Source organism: Myxine glutinosa, chromosome 2 (genome assembly GCF_964187855.1).
Source record: "Myxine glutinosa chromosome 2, kmMyxGlut1.1, whole genome shotgun sequence".
NCBI classification, from domain to species: Eukaryota; Metazoa; Chordata; class Myxini; order Myxiniformes; family Myxinidae; genus Myxine; species Myxine glutinosa.
In genome coordinates, this window is record NC_136262.1 from 67,529,131 (window position 1) to 67,546,750 (window position 17,620).

Below are 17,620 nucleotides of genomic sequence, written 5' to 3' on the forward strand. Positions count from 1 at the left end.
GCACATTGTTCCAGAAGTGCTGGTTCCAGTAGTTGTTCCAGTAGTTCATTGGCAAACTTTAGTCTTGCCCTGATGTTCTTTCTGGACAGCAAAGGTTTCCTCCTGGCACACCTCCCATGTAGATCAAATTTGTGCAGCCTCTTTCGAATGGTAGACTCGTGCACTTTGACATCAACAGTGGGAAGAGCTACTTGTAGGTCCCGTGATGACATTCTGGGGTTCTTAGAGACTTCTTTCAGCATCTTGCAGTCTGCTCTCAGGCTGAACTTGCTGGGGCGGCCTGGCCTGAACAAGATGGCAGTTGTTTGGAATCTTCTCCACTTGTAGATGATCTTCCGGACAGTTGAATGATCGATTTCAAATTGTTTGGAGATCTTTTTAAATCCCTTCCCAGACTCGTAGGCATCTATAACCTTCTTTCTGAAGACCTCAGAGAGCTCTTTTGATCTAGGCATGGTGACACCGCACACTTCAACAACAAAGAGCAAACCAAACTAAATCTCTGAGGTTTAAATAAGACAGGTTCCTCCAAGATCCTCTCTGACGATGTTCTAATCATTTGCACCTGAGCTGGTGCACATGATTCAAATTTTATGTATTTGAAGAAGTGATAAATGTAGGGGTGTACTTACTTTTTCCACCTACGAAATTTGCATTTATGTTTATTTAAATTATACAATGAATTCAAAAATGTAAATGTTTCATGATATTTGTTATATTATATCACCTTTATCTATCAATATTGTTGAAATGAAGATCAAATAGCTGTATGTTGAAATATGTTGAAAAAGTCAAAACTTTACATGGGGTGTACTTACTTTTTCACGTGACTGTATATAGTGAATGTATAGATGATTAAGATTCAGCTGCGATGTAGGCCTGCCAAGGCACTATTATAATATCACTAATGATAAGAGGAGGAATATTAAATTTTGCCAGGGTACAGGCACACAGTGGCATGCCACTTTCTAAAGATAGAGTGGAGTCTTACATCCACAAGAATGTGCTTGCATATGGGAAAGCTGGCTTAACATTCACTTTAAAGTCTTCGAAGTGCAAAGGACGACATAGACTATGATGCAATTCCTGCTTGCGATATACCAAAATAGTATCAAGGCAGAAGGAGTCTGGTCATATTCTATTGGAAATCATACCTCGAATTTTGACAACTATTCGTGGAGAAAAAGACACCATGAGCCACCTGTATACTACAGGTGTATGGAATAAGCCGTACCTCCAAATAAAAACAGTAGTTTCTACACAATCTTATGCTGCTCAAAATCCTATTTTATTATCTTTAGGAGAATCTCTTGCTTTGGAGGCAATAACAGCAATCACCTTTGATTTCACGCTGCTGATAAGTTTATCGATGAGCGCCTGAGTGACACACTGCTTCACGATCACATCCCAAATTCATGAGCCGCAGTTGATGGTTTATCAAGTATACATGTTACATCGGTTTGTCTCAAGCATATCTGATGGGTTGAAATATCTGGATTCCTCTGGTCTGCCGAAGGATTGATTTAGATATTTGCAGCTTGACCAGTAAATGATGGGGCATTGTCTTGCATGAAGATGAACCATTTGCCCCAGGGCTCCAATAGGGTTGATAGCTGCAAGAATGTCTGAAAACCCCGCGAGGTCAGGCTTCCTGTTGCTGGTCGAAAAGGATAGCGATCTTTTGATTTAGAAGTATTTGAGTTGATTTTAGGTGTTCTCTCAGGGGTAATTTCAACAATTGGTGCACAGGTCGAAGCGTCTACCACCTCTTTTGCACAAGCGTCCAGTTGGATGGTAACTTTGCTATTAGACGGGTAGGCCCTTAATCTTGACAGAACAAAGGCTGGCTACATCATCTCATGAGCCTTTCTGTGGCTGAGAACCAACCCTGGATATGACCTCTCTCCATTGCCAGGTTTTGAAATGTTTGCCTTCATTAGTCATGTGAATCAAATCCACACTAGTGAGCATAATGTTACACTCCCCCCCCACGCCCCAACCCCCCATTGGAGGAAGACCTTCTTATGTCTAGGCCATTGGTGCTCCTATGGTTGGCAGCAAGTGCCCCGGAAGCATTGACGGAAAGAGAGTGGCAATCATATATGTGGGAAAATTACATGCTCAGTCAGGGTCGCCCAGATAGTTCAGGTGGCAGAGCACTGGTACGGTTTTCCAGAGGAGCTGGGTTCAATTCCTGGTCTGGGCATGTAATTTTCCCACATATGTCAATTAACAAGTAATACTGGGTGATCGGTGAAACTGACAAATATAATGCTGCTTAAATGGAAAACAAAGAACTACATGCCAATCAGCGAAATTGACTATATAAGTTTACGGCTGAGGGGGGACTCCCATATTTCAGGCAGTAGAAAAGGCCAATACACAGAAAGCAAAATAGTTGTTAACGAAAACTTTCATAAGAGGATCTAGACAAAAAAAACCTGAGCACCAAAGTATCTGAGTGTTCACGAACCGTCAACACGGCAATATTATAATATTATTTAACAAACAACAATAAGCCATAACACCAGCGAAGCCAAACTGCATTTGGGCAACAACGACAAAATTCTGGTATGAAAAGTGTGGAGTGCAGTAAAGAATTGCAGAAAAAGCAGCTTCTGTGCTAAATACAGGCCAAGTGTGAGAGATTGCATCTCCTTATTTTGCAGTGAAGATTTGTCATGGAGAATCAAATGATTAACCTATAAATATTATTTCATGACATTTGTTTAAGTTGTTAACGCTCCATTCCTCATCCCTCAGATCGGCAGTCTGCAGCCTCCTCACACTCTGCAGACCTGGACAAAATCACAGACTGGGCAAACAAGTGGAACATGTCTTTCAATCCTGACAAATCTCAGACTCTTACGATGTCTCTCCGAAAAGACCGACTGGACAACCCTCCCATCTACTTTCTGAAAAATCCTCTCCAAGAAGTTCTGTCACTCAAGCTTTTGGGTCTCACTATCTGCCATGATCTTTCCTGGGAAAACCACATTTCCAAGCTGGCCTCCAAAGCCAGTTGCCGACTGGGCATCCTCCGTCGTGCGAAGTCCTTCCTTGGCACACCTGAGCTCCTCACCACATACAAGGCTTTCATCTGCAGCTCAATGGAATACTGCTCTCCCATCTTGGCTGGTGCTCCTGCCTCGCACCTAGCTCGTCTTCACGCTGTTGAAACCAAAGCGTTCAAAATCATTGGAATCTCCCGCGATGACGCTATCTCCGAGGGCCTTTCACTTAAGCACCGCAGGCAGGTTGGTGGTCTTTCCGTCTTCTACCGACTCCTCTCCGGCCTTGCTCCCCCAGCTCTCTCTGGGCTCTGTCCCCCAAATATTCCTGCAGGTCGCACAAGATCTGCCTGCAACCCTCTTATGGTTAAACTGCCAAAATCAAGACTCTCTGCTCACCTTCACTCCTTCATTCCTCTTTTCTCCCGCCTCTGGAACAAACTCCCTCACTCTCTTCAATCCCACTCCTCCCTCCAGGTCTTTAAAACGGCTGTTCACCACCATCTCTTATCTTCCCCAATCCAAAACCTTGATCTTTTCTACCCCCGCTAATTTCACCCCAAACCCACTTTTTTGAGGTGACTTTTGATTTCTTTCCTGGAAGTCCTTGGTGTCCTTGCGTTTTATACCTATCCTGCCTCCCCCCAGGCCCTCTCCCTCCAAAAACATCTCCCGATGTCCCTGCTCTCAAATGTTGTGTTTGTGTGCTTCCTCCCCTTCTCTGCCCATCTTGTCGACAGCTCCCCTTTTTATATACTTTGTTTGCTTGTTTGTTTGATTTGTTTGTTTGATAAATGTTAGCTCTTTCACGAGCCTCGACTCTGTATACAAAAAAAAAAAAAAAAGGGGGGGGGACTAAAGAATGGCAAGTGGCAAGGCAGGAGACAGTCTTAAGAGGGCTGGCAGGATGGCCTAGAGTTATGCAGACTCGGCTATAAGCTGTCTAGCTCGGCAGTGTTTCACAGGCAGAGTGATTCATCAATGTGTGTGCCATCCCTTGGATGGATGTTAAACAGGCATCCCGTCTGCCAGCTTTCGTTAGTGGACGTTAAATATGCCATAGTGTCCTTCGTGAAGAGTAGGCGAGCTATCACCAGCACAATGAACAAATTCCAAATTCCTGCCCTAACTAGTCTAACAGTTCACCCCACCCAGCTAATGTGAAGACATGGGCCAAGCTTCTCCTGGTCGGTCTCACAAGAAAGGTGGGTTAATGGTGGCTGTTAAAGAAGAAGAAGGCCTGAAGGGTAGTTACAACACCTTATATGTCAGCAATGGCTCTGTGATTAAATAATTATTTTTCTCATTTAAACTCCAGGTATAACATTTTGTTGCCAGTTGGTAAGAGCAATTGTTTGCATCTGGTAAGTCAAGATATAAACTATTCCTTTATTTAAATTGATGATTCATTTTGTGAAATGCTTGCCATACTGAGTTTGGTGAGGAGATGAGCATGTTTTCCCAAAGCTGGAAGCAGAATAGGTCCCTCATCCTTGGGGTTTTCCTGTTCTCTGTAGAATAGGTGGAAACCTTTGACCTCTGGCCCTGCCTCAAACGCCCGTTTCCAGGTCACGCGGATGGTGGTGCAGTTGAGAATGTCCAAATGGAGAGACGGTGACATTGGCACTGCGTGAACAGAAATTAATTATACGAATACAAAAATCACATTTTCACTTTGTATGTGATATGCTGCAATGCTTGGATGAGACTGCAAAGCGTATATGAAGGGCCAAATGGCCTCTTCATCACTCTGACTTATTAAAGAGTATGAGACAGGATAGAAAATATTGGAGAAAAAATAATAATACTTACCATGGCCTGTGGTAACCTTTGGAGTCCGGTGGGTTACCCAGCCTGAGGGTTCACCCCACCCGGCCTGCGTGGCTGCAGCGAATCTCAGGAGGTAAAGTGTGTTCTCTTGTAGCTCTTTAACCAGACAACTGTCATGTTCAGGTGGTACGTCAATGACCTTTGCAGTTGACCTGTCATCCCCACTTGCTACATTGCTTCCAGCCGGTCGTACCCACAGGCGGTAGGCCGTGACATGACCACGACGAACCCTACCCGGCAGCCGGCCCCAGGATACCCGGATAGCCCAAGGACTGAAGCTACTAAGATTGGGCTCTGGAGGCCGCAGTGGAACTGCAGAAAAAGTAAAAGGGAGATAATGTGAAGAAACCAACTTTTATATAATATGCTCCAATAATATTTGTCATGTTCTTGCAGGAATTACAAGATAACTTTTATCCTCAGATTTCAAAATTGCTTTTCCACCCCTCCCTCCTCGTTCGCTTATTTGTGAAAATCAAACCAACTTCATTTTAATATTCATATTTTGTATGCATAATGGACTTTAAAACACAAAGGGTCTCCCTGGGACTACAATGAGTGCAATGAAGGGGTCACACAATCATGTATGACCTTAAACAAGGAAATAAGAAGGCCATTTGCCCCACCATTGCCATGTTGCACTCCAGAATGAATTTTTGCTACTGCTGTAAACAACAATCTTCTTGATGTTACGCTTAAGTCTAAATTACTCAATTTTGAATGGATGGCCCAACCTTTCCATATATACACTGCCCTCCATAAGATTTGGACCAGTAAAGTAAAATTTGTTGTTATTGCTATATACTTAAGAAATTTGGATTTGAGATCAAAAGATACTGAAAAAAAAAGAAAAAAAAAGAAAAAAAGAAAAAAAAAAGATGAATATGAGGCAAGAGTACAGAAGGTCAGCTTTTATTTCTTGGTATCTCTATGCAAATATGTTTTACATTGTAGAACAATAGCACTTTATATGTTCAGTTCCCATTTTATGGAAGCATATATATTGGAACAAGTGCCTGACAGTTGTTTATTTTTGCTCAGGTGTTTCTTATTGCATTGATTGTTCACACACAAGAACTGTGAATGTCTAGTCTTGGTTTTAGACTTTGCTTTTGCCTTGCAAGTCTGCCTTTGAAGTCAGTTGGCATACACTAACCAGAGAACTGTTTATGAAAGAAAAACAAGCAATTTGGAAACTGAAAGAACAGAATAATTCCATTAGAGCCACAGCACAAAAATTAGGCATAGCAAATACAACAATTTGAAATATCTTTCCAAATACAGTAAATAAACCACTAGTGTACTTAGACAATGGCCAGTTCGGCCAAGGAAAACAACTGCAGCTGATGACAGAAAAATCATCAGAGCTGTGAATAAAAACCCTGAAACAACTGTCAGTGACATCACAACAACCTCCAGAGTGCAGGGGTGAAAGTATCACAATCTACCGTCGCAGAAAACATCGACAGAAGAATTACAAAGGCTACACCGCAAGATGCAAACCTCTCATCAGCACCAAAAATAGAAAGGCCAGATTAAAATTTGCCAATAAGTACAGAGGTGAGGCAGTGAGTACTGGGACAAAGTTTTGTGGGCAGATGAGACCAAGATAAACCTTTACCAAAGCGATGGAAAAGCGAAAGTGTGGAGAAAGAAAGCACCTGCATATGATCCAAAACACACGACCTCATCTGTGAAGCATGGTGGATGTAGTGTCATTGCTTGGGCTTGCATGGCTGCCTCTGGAACTGGCTCACTCATCTTTATTGATGATGTAACGAATGATGGCAGCAGCAGAATGAATTCGGAAATGTATAGAAACATTTTGTCTGCCTATGTACAAGTAAATGCCTCCAAAACTCATTAGGTGGCACTTCACCATGCAGGAGACAATAACCCCAAAAACACAATCAATGCAACAAAGGAGTTCATCAGGAAAAAAAATGGAAGGTTTTAGACTGGCCAAGTCAATCTCCTGATTTAAATCCAATGGAGATACATTTCACTTGCTGAAGAGGAGACTAAAGTCATAAACCCCCAAAACAAACAACAACTGTAAATGGCTGCAGTAAAGGCTTGGCAAAGCATCTCAAAGGAAGATACCAAGAGTTTGGTGATGTCAACGGGTCACAGCCTTGATGTAGTTATTGCATGAAAGGATATGTAACCAAATACTAACTATTATACTACTTTAATTTACTTTAACTTAATCTGTTTCAATATTTATGCCTACCTGAAATGGGGGAACTGAACATAAAGAGTGCTATTGCTCTACAATGGTAATACATATATACATAAAAATACCAAGAAATAAAAGATGACCTTTTGTACTCTTGTTACATATTCATCTTTTGATCTCAAATCCAATGTTCTTGAGTATATAGCAATAATAACAAATTTGACTTCACTGTTCCAATACTTATGGAGAGGACTGTATGTATATGTCTCCAATTTTGCCTGAACTACTCTCTCAGTTTCGGGCCGAGCCCCACCAAACTTTCTGTGGAACGATTTGGGGTCCCATTGGGTTTTCTTATTTGGGTGGGAGGTTTCATAAACTCCTCAATACAATTTTGATTTTGACTTACGATCCATACAAAACTGCTCCCGATCAGGAAGTAAATACAATCACAGATTCCACAGAAACATTTGCTGGTTTGATAATGTCTCATACAATTGTGATTTTGAGTTTCCATCTGAACAACGCAGCTTTTATCCATCCTAAGGTGGTGGGAGTTTTCATAAATTTCTCAATACAATTATGATTTTGATTTTCTATCCGTACGAAGTGATTTGTATCTACTCTGTCTCGCCGGCAGATTCGTCTGTATTGATTATCATGTGAGAACACCGTCTATATTAGTTTACCTCACGAGTGTCTGCAACATTGTATTTTGTTATATTCATGCTGTATTATTCATTTGTGATTGGAATGATGCTGTTTGGAATGGAAGTATAGAGAGATTGAGTTTGAAGCAGAATGAGGAAATGAGGTGAGTGTTTCCACCTGTGACATTTGCGGATTCGGCATTTGCAGTTTCGCCATCGAGTCAGCCACGCCAATTTTTCTGTGCAGTTTTTGAGGTCCCTGCTCATGTCCTAAAGTGTGTAGGAGTTTTCATAAAATTTCTCAAAACATTTTTTTGGGTAATTTTGGCCTCCACCCTGTCCACCTCTGTACGGTCTCCACGGGACTACACCAGGTGTAATGAGTGGTCGCACAACACTGTACAACCGTAAACATGGAAACGAGAAAGCCATTTAGCCCATCATTGCTGTGTTATACTCCCGAGTTAATTTTCCTATTGCTCTAAAAAACAATGTTCTTGATGTTTTACAAATGTCAAATAACCAGATCTTGAAAAGGTGACCCAACTTGTCCTACTTATGCTCTACACAAGCATTTGCATCCAGATTGGAGTAAGAACACACCTGCTAAGCCCAAAGTGGAAAATGTGATACTTGCAAAAAGAAGATTCCTTGATTGTTTAAAATAGTCAATCAGTGAATATTGTTTTGCAAATGTTGTTTTCATAGAAAAATAAAATGTATGAAAACATTTCCTGATTTACTGAATTGCACCTGGATAAGTAGGCCTAAGTATAGTTAATTGTGGTCTTTGAGCCAAACAAAGCCTGAATAAGCTGATATTATACCTGGTGTTGGCCTAATGGTTAGGGTGGTGGGCTTAGGATCCTAAGGTCCTGAATTCGAATCCTGTTGAAATAACGGCAGGTGGGGGTGACTCAGCCTGTCATCCTTCCGAGGTCGGCAAAATGAGTACCAGATCACTGGTTATAGAGAGGCATTGCATCAGTGGCAGATGCGCCCACCAAAAATGATGCAACCAGCAGCCGGGTGGCTGCAATCAATCCACCCACAGCTGCTATTTCATATTTTAGTAAAAACAAAACTAGACCCAAAATCTACTATTGATGTCTCCCATTTTGCATTTGGTTAACACCTCACATTATATTCCAAACAGAAATGGATCAAAACATCATCCTTGAAGGAATTTGAATTTGGTGAAGGAGAGTTTGGTGTTCAATTCATAATGTCCATCTGGTTATTCAAGAGTAGTCAGTCACTGGCACTATTACTTTTGGCAAATGTTGGGCTTGGGTTGACATTATTGTGGATGGGTATACACCAATTTCCACTTTGATTTGTGGTTCATTTGCAGCCTGTGGCTGCTTGGCTGCATCATTTTCTGGAAGCACAGCTGTGCTGCTAATGCAGTGCCCCCTCTTTCCAGTAAGCTGGTACTCATTTTGCCAACCTCGGAAGGATGACAGGCTGAGTCAACCCACCTGGTGTTAATTCAATGCCATGACAGGGGCTCAAACTCAGGACCCCAACATGTCAAACCAGCCACCTTAACCGTTAAGCCAACAACAGGCTTTCCACCTTGGTTCAACATTGGCTTTAGACAGAAAGATAGGGTTGGCATTGTGGATGTGGACATTTTACATTTAAATAAATTAATATGCAGGTGGTGGAGATGGGAAAGTGTAATAATAATAATAATGCATTTTTTTTATATAGCGCTTTTCAGGAAGCCCAAAGACGCTTTGTAAAAGTAAAAGTAATTAAAAGTAAGATAAGTAAAAAAAGAGTAATTAAAAGTTGTGTTGCAGCGAAAATGATGATGTGAATATAAATAAATTCATTCAAGGTGGTGTAGATGTTATGTTGATGGTAAAATTTATATTAATAATTAATAATAATTAATTACTTAATTATTAATAATTATAATTAATAATAATAATTTTTATATATATATATATATATATATATATATATATATATACATATATATATATATATATATATACATATATATATACATATATATATACACATATATATACAGACAACAAACAACAACAGGCATTTTAAGGCCATTTTCCTTGCAAGAGTGGGGGTTAGCCTTGCGGTCCCCATGACAATCTTCTCCAATTTGCCCTATTTTCTGCATCTCCCCTTGTTAACCCCCTTGCCCGGATTTTTCTTCGACCATCTTTAGCCAAGTCTTTCTCGGTCTTCCCGGTCCTCTACTTCCTTCTACATTCATTTCCATCACTCTTCTCAACCAGTCACTTTCATTCTTCCTCAACACATGACCAAACCATCTCAACCTGTTCCTCCCCACAGCATCCATCACAGGCTCCTTTCCCATCATTTTTCGCAATTCATCATTTGTCTTCCTCTCTCTCAACGACACTCCGCACATCCATTGAACCACCCGCATTTCCACCCCGTCCAACCTTCGTTGCCGCTCCACGTTCACCACCCATGTCTCGCTCCCACAAATCATAACACTTCTCACACATGCAGCACACACCCCCCTCTTCAGCGTCAACGACACTGCCCCCCCCCCCCACCAGCACGCCACCCAGCTCCCGAAACCCCCTCCATGCACATCTCACTCTAGCAGCCGTTGCCGAGCCCGATCCACCCTCTCCATTCAGCATGCCTCCGAGGTAGCAAAATGTTTTCACACCTTCCAGCTTCACGCCGTCTCTAAGATCCAACTCAGCATTTCCTCCATCTGCAGCCCCCTCTCCTCACACCCTACATTTGAATGTAGCTGCCACACTGGCCAATGACCACCACACCTTTGATGAACCCACTCAGCGCACACCGCACACTGAATGGAGTCCACTCCAACATCCCCCTTGCACACAGCACAGGGCCACCCCCCCAGCACTCTCCACCCCACCACACGCTCCACCACTTGCCATCACCTTCGTCTTTCCGATATTCACCTTCAGACCTTTTGTATCCATACATTCCTTCCACTAGTTCATCTTTTCCTTCAGTCCATCCACACCCTCCGCAACCAACACCAGACCATCTGCATACAACAACTCCCACGGCAAACCCTCCACTACGTTCTGAGCCAGCACCTCCATCACAGCTACAAATAGTAGTGGACCGAGTACCGACCCCTGACGCACTCCCACCCCCACCCCAAACCCACCACTGTTCCCGTCCCTCATCCCCACATCTGCGCACGCTCTTCCGTGCATTGCCACCACCACTCTGATCAACCATTCCTCCACTCCCAACCCCCCCATCGCCCATGTCAATACCCCGCGTGGAACCCTATCGAATGCCCCCTCCAGATCAACAAACCCAAGAAACAACCTCTTCCTCTTCTCCTTGTACCTCTCCTGCAACTGCCTCACAATAAAAAGCACGTCTGTCGTTCCTCTTCCTGGCATAAATCCAAACTGCATTTCGTCGATCTTCACTTTCTTCCTTATCTTCCTCTCCAACACCCTTTCCAATACCTTCATTCCATGCTCCAATAACTTTATCGCTCGGTACGACCCACACTCTAGAGGGTCACCTTTCCCCTTGTATAGAGGGACGAGGGTACTCAGTTCCCAAGCCACGGGAATGCGGCCTTCTTTCACCGCCAGATTACAGATCTCTGTCATTCTCTTCACACCCCAACTTCCTGCTGCCTTCAACATATCTCCCACAACTCCCGTCGGCCCTCCCACTATTCTACTCTTCATTGCTTTTATCGCTTCCTCAACTTCCTTCTCAGTTGTCTTCTCTGCCTGTCCTAAAACTGGGTTACTCTCGATGTTGCCATCCCATTTATTCTCTGTATTCAACAGCATTTCCATATATCTTTTCCATCTTCCTTTAATTCCATCTGGGTCCACAACGTTTTGTCCCACTTCATCCTTCAAGCAACTCACCCCCATCACATCACACCTCTCTTTCGCTATCTGCTTTGCAATCCTGAATACTGCTCTCTGACCCTCTTCCGAATCCAAGCATTCTCCGAACATTTTCCAACATGCCTCCTGCGCCTTTGCTACCTCTTTCTTTGCAGCCTTCTTGGCTGCCTTATAACTTTCATGCTCTGCTGTTTCTGCTCCCGTACCCTTCGCCTTCTGCCACTCCTTGAACTTCTTCCTCTTCTCGTCAATCCTCTTTCCAACTTCATCATCCCACCACCATGTTTCCGAGTGCCTCGGTGGTCCTTTTGTCCATCCACATACGTCACCAACGGCTCCCAACAGACTAGCTTTCATTGACATCCAACCACTTTCAAGCTTAACCACATCATCATCGACCCTACTCAGCCTCTCTTTTAATGCCTCCCTTACTGTCGCCTCTTTCAACCTGCACACCTTCATTCTCGGTTGGTACTTCACCCGCCGAGCTCTCCTCGCACCTTTCACCCATATGTCGCAGACAACCAAGTGGTGCTGTGAAACAGCCTCCTCCCCCGGGATCACCTTTGTGCCCCGAAGGTGCCCCCTATCTCACCTACGCACCATCAGGTAGTCAACGGTTGTCGTCGACCCACCTGACGTGTATGTAACAAGCTTATTATCCTCTTTCTGGAACTGAGTATTACAAATCAACAAATCAGCTCCATCAGCAAACTCCAAAATCCTTTCACCTTCTCCATTTCTCACACCATATCCGTAACCCCCATGAACTCCCTCAAAACCATCCATACTCCTTCCCACATGTCTATTTAGGTCTCCTCCTACGACAACAACTTCCTCATCTTTCACGTTTTCCATCAGCTTCTCTATCGCACACCAGAGCTTATCCTTCTCTTCATCACTCCGCCCAACCTGCAGAGCATATCCTGAGATGACGTTCAACAAGAGCTTTCCAATCATCATTTTCACCATCATCAACCTATCACTCACTCTAGTCAAACTCACCACACTGTCTACAAACTCTTCAGAAAACAGGACACCAACACCATTCACGCCCTCCAGGCACCCTTGCCACACAAACTTGTATTTATGTCCCTGCCTACCCTTCACCATTCTCACACCACTTCCCTTCCATCTCGTCTCTTGCACACAACATATGTCCACTCTTCTTCTGACCAATACTTCCACCACTTCTCCTGATCTCCCTGTCATTGTCCGTCCATTCCATGTACCAAACCTCAGAAACCGATCTCCACTTCGGGCTGTACCCTGCCCATATGTAGTTGTAATTGTCATGGTTCTCTTTTTGAGGCAATGTTTTTATGGCCGGATGCCCTTCTTGACGCCAACCCTCTTAGTCGTCTCTTACGACATGCAGGGATACGGTGTACCTATTCTAATCCATGGTACACACTGGGAAACGTTTAAAACATGGAAATTCTGGGGGGGTGGCGGGGCATCATGGCTGCGGAGGCCCCGTCAGCACCACGCCATGGCGGCCCGGTCAGCACCACACCACATCAGCCCGGTCAGCACCACACCACGTCGGCCCGGTCAGCACCACACCACGTCGGCCCGGTCATTCTCTGCATTCAACAATATTTCCATATATCTCTTCCATCTTCCTTTAATTCCATCTGGGTCCACAACGATTTGTCCCACTTCAACCTTCAAGCAACTCACCCCCATCACATCACACCTCTCTTTCGCTATCTGCTTTGCAATCCTGAATACCGCTCTCTAACCCTCTTCCAAATCCAAGCGTTCTCCTAACATTTTCCTACATGCCTCCTGCGCCTTTGCTACCTCTTTCTTTGCAACCTTCTTGGCTGCCTTATAACTTTCATGCTCTGCCTTTTCTGCCCCCATACCCTTCACCTTCTGCCACTCCTTGAACTTCTTCCTCTTCTCATCAATCTTTTTTTTTTTTTTTTTGTACACAAGATCGAGGCTCGTGAAAGAGCGAAAATCTTCTTTCCAACTTCTTCATCCCACCACCATGTTTCCGAGTGCCTCGGTGGTCCTTTTGTCCATCCACATACCTCACCAACGACTCCAAACAGACTATCTTTCATTGACATCCAACCACTTTCAAGCTCCACCACATCATCCTCTACCATACTCAGCCTCTCTTTTAATGCCTCCCTAACTGTCACCTCTTTCAACCTCCACAGCTTCATTCTCGGTTGGTACTTCACCCACCGAGCTCTCCTCGCACCTTTCACCCTTATGTCACAGACAACCAAGTGGTGCTGTGAAACAGCTTCCTCCCCCAGGATCACCTTTGTGTCCCGGAGGTGCCCTCTATCTCGCCTACGCACCAGCAGGTACTCAAAGGTTGTCGTCGACCCACCTAACGTGTATGTAACAAGCATATAATCCTCTTTCTGGAACTGAGTATTACAAATCAACAAATCAGCTCCATCAGCAAACTCCAAAATCCTTTCACCTTCTCCATTTCTCACACCATATCCGTAACCCCCATGAACTCCCTCAACACCGTCCATACTCCTTCCCACATGTCCATTTAGGTCTCCTCCTACCACAACAACTTCCTCATCTTTCACGTTTTCCATCAGCCTCTCTATCGCACACCAGAACTTGTCCTTCTCTTCATCGCTCCGACCAACCTGCGGAGCATATCCCGAGATGACGTTCACCAAGAGCTTTCCAATCATCATTTTCACCATCATCAACCTTTCACTCACTCTAGTCACACTCACCACACTGTCTACAAACTCCTCAGAAAACAGGACACCAACACCATTCATGCCTTCTGGGCACCCTTGCCATACAAACTTGTATTTCTGTCCCTGCCTACCCTTCATCATTCTCACACCACTTCCCTTCCATCTCGTCTCCTGCACACAACATATGTCCACTCTTCTTCTGACCAATACTTCCACCACTTCTCCTGATCTCCCTGTCATTGTCCCTACATTCCATGTCCCAACCCTCAGAAACCGATCTCCACATCGGGCATCACACGTTTCGTCGTCATAAATGGAGTGATTTCCACCCTTGCTTCGATCGGGTTCCCCACCTTGTGTTTTGACGAGAGGGAGTGGGGTCCTCCACGGGGTACTTCGGGCTGTACCCTGCCCATATGTAGTTGTAATTGTCATGGTTCTCTTTTTGAGGCAATGTTTTTATGGCTGGATGTCCTTCCTGGCGCCAACCCTTTTAGTCGCCTCTTACGACACGCAGGGATACGGTGTACCTATTCTAAACTGGGTTACACACCGGGTATATATATATATATATATATATATATATATATATATATATATATATATATATATATATATATATACATACATATATAAAATTAAAGGTAGTATGTTGTTGGTGGAAAAAGTAAAGTGTATATATAAAGAAATAATTCAGGGTGGTATATTGGTAGTTGAGATGGTAAAGTGTATAAATAAATAATGGTTCACAAAAGCATATACAATCATGTGCTTTTTTTTTTCTTTTTTTTTGTATACAAGATCGAGGCTCGTGAAAGAGCTAACATTAATCACACAAAAAGACAAACCGACACACAAAACACAAAAAACAAGGGGAGCGGCAGACAAGATGGGGAGAGAGGGGGAAGGACACAAAAGAGAGGGGGAAGAGGGGGAAGGACACAAACACAACATTTGAGAGCAGGGACATCGGGAGGACTTGGGGGGAGGTGGGAGAGGAATAAAACATATGAACACTGCAAGGACTCTGGGGTGAATTACCGGGGGTAGAAAAGATCAAGGTTTTCGATGGGGGAAGATAAGAGATGGTGGTGAACAGCTGTTTTAAAGACCTGGAGGGAGGAGTGGGATTGAAGGGAGTGGGGGAGTTTGTTCCAGAGGCGGGAGAAAAGGGGAATGAAAGAGTGAAGGTGAGCAGAGAGCCTAGACTTTGGCAGTTTAACCATAAGAGGGTTGCAGGCAGATCTTGTGCGACCTGAAGGAATATTGGGGGGACAGAGCACAGAGAGAGCTGGGGGAGCAAGGCCGGAGAGGAGTCGGTAGAAGACAGAAAGACCACCAACCTGCCTGCGGTGAGTGAGTGAAAGGCCCTCGGTGTTGACTACATCGCAGGAGATTCCAATGATTCTGAAAGCTTTGGCCTCAACAGCGTGAAGCCGAGCAAGGTTATGAGGCAGGAGCACCAGCCCAGAGGGGGGAACAGTATTCCATTGAGCTGCGGATGAAAGCCTTGTATGTGGTGAGGAGCTCAGGTGTGCCAAGGAAGGACTTCGCACGACGGAGGATGCCCAGTCGGCGACTGGCTTTGGAGGCCAGCTTGGAAATGTGGTTTTCCCAAGAAAGATCATGGCAGATAGTGAGACCCAAAAGCTTGAGCGACAGAACTTCTTGGAGAGGATTGTTGAGAAAGTAGATGGGAGGGTTGTCCAGTCAGTCCTTTCGGAGAGACATTGTAAGAGTGTGAGATTTGTCAGGATTGAAAGACATGTTCCACTTGTTTGACCAGTCTGTGATTTTGTCCAGGTCTGCAGAGAGTGAGGAGGCTGCAGACTGCCGATCTGAGGGATGAGGAATGGAGCGACAGAGAGTAGAGTCGTCAGCAAAGAGATAGAGAGGATTTTCAAGAGAGTCAGAGAGATCATTGATGAAGACCAGAAAAAGCACAGGGCCCAGAACACTACCTTGGGGAACTCCAGCCTGAACAGGAAGAGGAGATGAGAGAAACCCATTCAGGGCCACACGTTGACTACGACCAGAGAGGAAGTCCGCCAGCCATGCGTGGAGATTTCCATGGATACCAAAGGAGGAGAGTTTGGTGAGCAGAGCAGGGTGCCAGACCGTATCGAAGGCACGTGAAATGTCAAGGGAGACAGCTCTAATTTCCTGTTTGGCATTGAGGACCTCCATCCATTGTTGAGAAAGCAGAAGCAGCAGTGTGCTGTTCCCTCCCATAATTTTGTTTTTTTTCCACAATTCCAAATTGGCTCCGATCTCATCAAAATCATTTTACATGCCTCATGCCCAAATATTATTGCATACATGTGCCAAAAATGAAATAAATGTAGTGGTTTTTGAGTGCAGGTTCCGTACAGAAGGACAGATGCATGGATTGACAATATATAAGCCCCCAGCAGAGCTGATGCCCAGTTTGAGCTAAATATAAATCATCAATCATACTTAGACATACTACTTGGACGATTAAATCTTTCCTTTTGGACAAAAAGTTTTTTTTAAATCACTTGCAAAGTGTGGCACTTTGCACTGCACAATATTACATGCTAACATGGGATGAGTAAGAACCTATACACTTTTCCAATCATGATCACTAACGACAAAGTCATAATACGCTGAAGCTACAAAGGAAGTGAATGAATAATGACCAAACTTTTCAGGTCGACAATTATTGAGCGATGAAAGGTTAACCATTATATCTCACCATCTTCTAGCGTAGTCTGAGTGATGTGTTCAGACATCTGGCTAGCTCCAAGTGGCATGTAGGCCACCAGATAGAAGGTATAGTTTGTAGCGGGTTCCAAATCTTCGATCAAATACTGCACCGTCTCGTTGCCAATCACTGCTTGATACTCCTCGTTATTGAGACCTGAAAGGAAGAAAATGTGGTAATTACAAAGTGAATCTGATTCCCGAGGAGCACGATATTTCGTACCATGCTTACATCTAAGCTGCTTAGATTCCCAGTGGTATTGCATCATACTAAAATTGCTATCTGGTGCAATGCCAGGAAAATGCGCTTTAAAAAGGTTGTTAAGTTAGTTGTCCTGTCTACAATAAGGATGGTAAATATTCCATGATACATTGATAGGAGTAATCCTTTTGGCCAAGACATTCACACATTTTATTTTATGGATCTACCCTTGCAATATTTGGACCTTTCCTGGTATATAACTGATATTGTGGTGACACGAGACTCCCAAGAATCATGAGCTTTCATTGGAAGATCTGAAAGCTTGATCCTTCATTTACCTCAGCAAGCATAAATCTTATGGTGTAATTATCATTGAATAAAATTAATGCACGAGCTTCCAGATGTTCTCATTCCCAAAGGATGGAATGTATGCTTTTTCCAAAAATGCTTTATCATGCAATCACA

General features: G+C 43.8%; 1 protein-coding gene across 1 annotated transcript in view; it reads right to left on the reverse strand.

Annotated features, from left to right (window-relative positions):
- LOC137421721 (protogenin-like) overlaps positions 1 to 17,620 on the reverse strand; it is a 133,288-nt gene that overhangs the window by 19,445 nt on the left and 96,223 nt on the right. Inside the window, exons 8-10 of the mRNA XM_068108045.2 lie at positions 16,946 to 17,110; positions 4,824 to 5,153; positions 4,443 to 4,637 (exon numbers count right to left, since the gene is read on the reverse strand). Coding sequence (XP_067964146.1) covers positions 4,443 to 4,637; positions 4,824 to 5,153; positions 16,946 to 17,110 — 690 coding nt within the window. The remainder of the gene's footprint in view (positions 1 to 4,442; positions 4,638 to 4,823; positions 5,154 to 16,945; positions 17,111 to 17,620) is intronic.